This window comes from Guillardia theta, assembly GCF_000315625.1.
Source record: "Guillardia theta CCMP2712 unplaced genomic scaffold GUITHscaffold_214, whole genome shotgun sequence".
In the NCBI taxonomy this organism is placed as follows: Eukaryota; class Cryptophyceae; order Pyrenomonadales; family Geminigeraceae; genus Guillardia; species Guillardia theta.
The window spans coordinates 1,141-3,110 of NW_005434462.1; the positions used below are offsets into that span (position 1 = coordinate 1,141).

The 1,970-nt window shown below is 55.3% G+C and overlaps 1 protein-coding gene across 1 annotated transcript in view; it reads left to right on the forward strand.

Annotated features, from left to right (window-relative positions):
• Positions 1 to 220: 220 nt before the first annotated feature.
• Positions 221 to 1,970, forward strand: part of VPS36 (vacuolar protein sorting 36) — a gene marked incomplete at both ends in the record, with an annotated part of 2,514 nt that continues 764 nt past the window's right edge. The window contains 9 exons of the mRNA XM_005819625.1: positions 221 to 289; positions 388 to 436; positions 561 to 605; positions 785 to 831; positions 995 to 1,046; positions 1,152 to 1,247; positions 1,433 to 1,467; positions 1,517 to 1,545; positions 1,586 to 1,640. Of these exons, the coding sequence (XP_005819682.1) occupies positions 221 to 289; positions 388 to 436; positions 561 to 605; positions 785 to 831; positions 995 to 1,046; positions 1,152 to 1,247; positions 1,433 to 1,467; positions 1,517 to 1,545; positions 1,586 to 1,640 (477 nt within the window). The remainder of the gene's footprint in view (positions 290 to 387; positions 437 to 560; positions 606 to 784; positions 832 to 994; positions 1,047 to 1,151; positions 1,248 to 1,432; positions 1,468 to 1,516; positions 1,546 to 1,585; positions 1,641 to 1,970) is intronic.

Consider the following 1,970-nt stretch of genomic DNA (forward strand, 5'->3'; position numbering starts at 1 on the left):
ATGCAATAGAAAGCAGGTGGAAATACAGGGGTACTCTGAAGAGTGTATGTGCAGTTGGGGGTGGGAGAATCAATTGTGGGGGTAGGGGTAGTACTGGGAAGGCCCCCTTTTGGGTGAAGGTTAGAACGTCGAAACTTTGATAGGTGTAAAGTTTAGATGTTTCAAGTTTAGAAGTTTCAAGGGCCGGAAGTTTGGAAGTTTGGAAGTTTCGGTCGAGACCATGGAGGCGATGCAGCCGCTGGCTGTGAGTGCAGGGGGGCGACCGAAGCTGGAGGATGGCGAAGTTGAGGTGAGAGACATGCACGAACGGTGCTGAGAAGCCGATCCTGTGCTGATCATGTTGCGATGAGGAGGATGAGATGAGGAGGATGGTGGTGAATGTGATAGAACTACAAGTGCGAACGCGATGCGTATGAGTTGGAAGGAACAGAAGAAGGTTTCAGCTATCCTGTGCCTGCTGCCTTGCAGGCAAGGATCAATGAGTGATATGAGGAAAACATCATTACAGCACCGATCAACATCACTCTGCATCGAGCCTGATCTCGCTCTGTCTTTCTCAGATCAGAATGGAAACGGGTCTCAGCTTCTACAACAGGGACAAGAAGGTCTGTACATGCTCGTTCCTCATGCACATCGGAATCAGCCCATTGAATCAGCTTCCTTCAGCTGTACGCCGACGGCCTTGTGACCGTCACCACTCATCGCATTCTTCTTCAATACACAGAAGGCAAGCCTGCTTGAATCCCTCCCTCCCCACGAGCAGGGTTTCTCACAAGCATGGCAGTGAAGTGGTACCTCGAGCTACGGCTGATTGAGAACGTCACAGAGAAGGTAGGAGGAGGATCGTTGTGTCGCTCTGATCTCCTGCAGTCCAAGATGTTCAGCTCTCCTCGCATCGTCTTGCATCTTTCAGGGGGCACACCGGGGGCGGGGGATCGATACGTCATGCTCTCGTTCCCTAAGGCTGAGCTCGATATGGATGATGAGACAGCAGCTGAAGCTGCCGCAGGGCTCCAAGGACTTGTTCCTCAAAGCGTTGAAGACTGGTAACTCCCTCCTGCCCTTCTACCTCCTCCCCGTTTTCTACCTTCTCCTCTACCTCCTCCTCTATCTCCTCCTCCTCCTCCTCGCCCTCTCTCAACATGGCCCAGCGCTGGCAGAGAAGTCTTGGCTGCACAAGGGCAACAAGATGGGAGCAGGGAGCGGCGAGACGCTGGGACAAGCAGCACAACCGAGGTTCAACGCAGGTGAGGACGGAGCAGGAAGAGGTGGTGGTACAGGAGGAGGAGGAGGAGGAGGAGGTGGTGGTGGTGGTGGAGGAGGAGGAGGTGATGGTACAGGAGGTGGAGGTGGAGGTGGTGATGGTACAGGAGGAGGAGGAAGAGGAGGAGGAGGAGGAGGAGGAGGAGACGGTGGTTGAAAGCTGCTGTAGGGATCGGGACGATCTTAGAGATGCAGGCGGCGCAAGTGAGTGAAGGGGCGCGAGGGAGGAGGAGCTTGTGACAGCTTCCTCCAGCAACGGGCGACGGGCGAAGTGATGGGGAGGTGAACCGCCGGCTTGATGCCCCCACCATGACTGATGCAGCTGCTGTCAGGCACTCTCAGACCTTGATAGCCTGATGACTCACGCGAAGAACATGGTGAGGGAGGTTGCGATCAGTCCTGCCATGGGGTAACGAGCTGTCAAGATCCTTATAGCCGAGAAGATGAAAGCCATGCTCTCCAGCGCTTCCTCTGACAGTCTCCTCTCTCGGCCTCCTCCCCCTCCTCCTCACTTCTTCACCTCGCAGGCAGCAGCGCGTCTCAGAGCGTGAAAAAGAGCGAGAAGGAGGAGTACGCGAACCTCCTGATGCAGACTGGCATCTTGAGCCCTGTAATGCTTAACTCCTCCTTCCTCAACCTCTTCCCCCCCTCTCCTCCACAACCATCACTTCCACCACCACTGTCTCCTCCTCCTCCTCCTTCTTCTG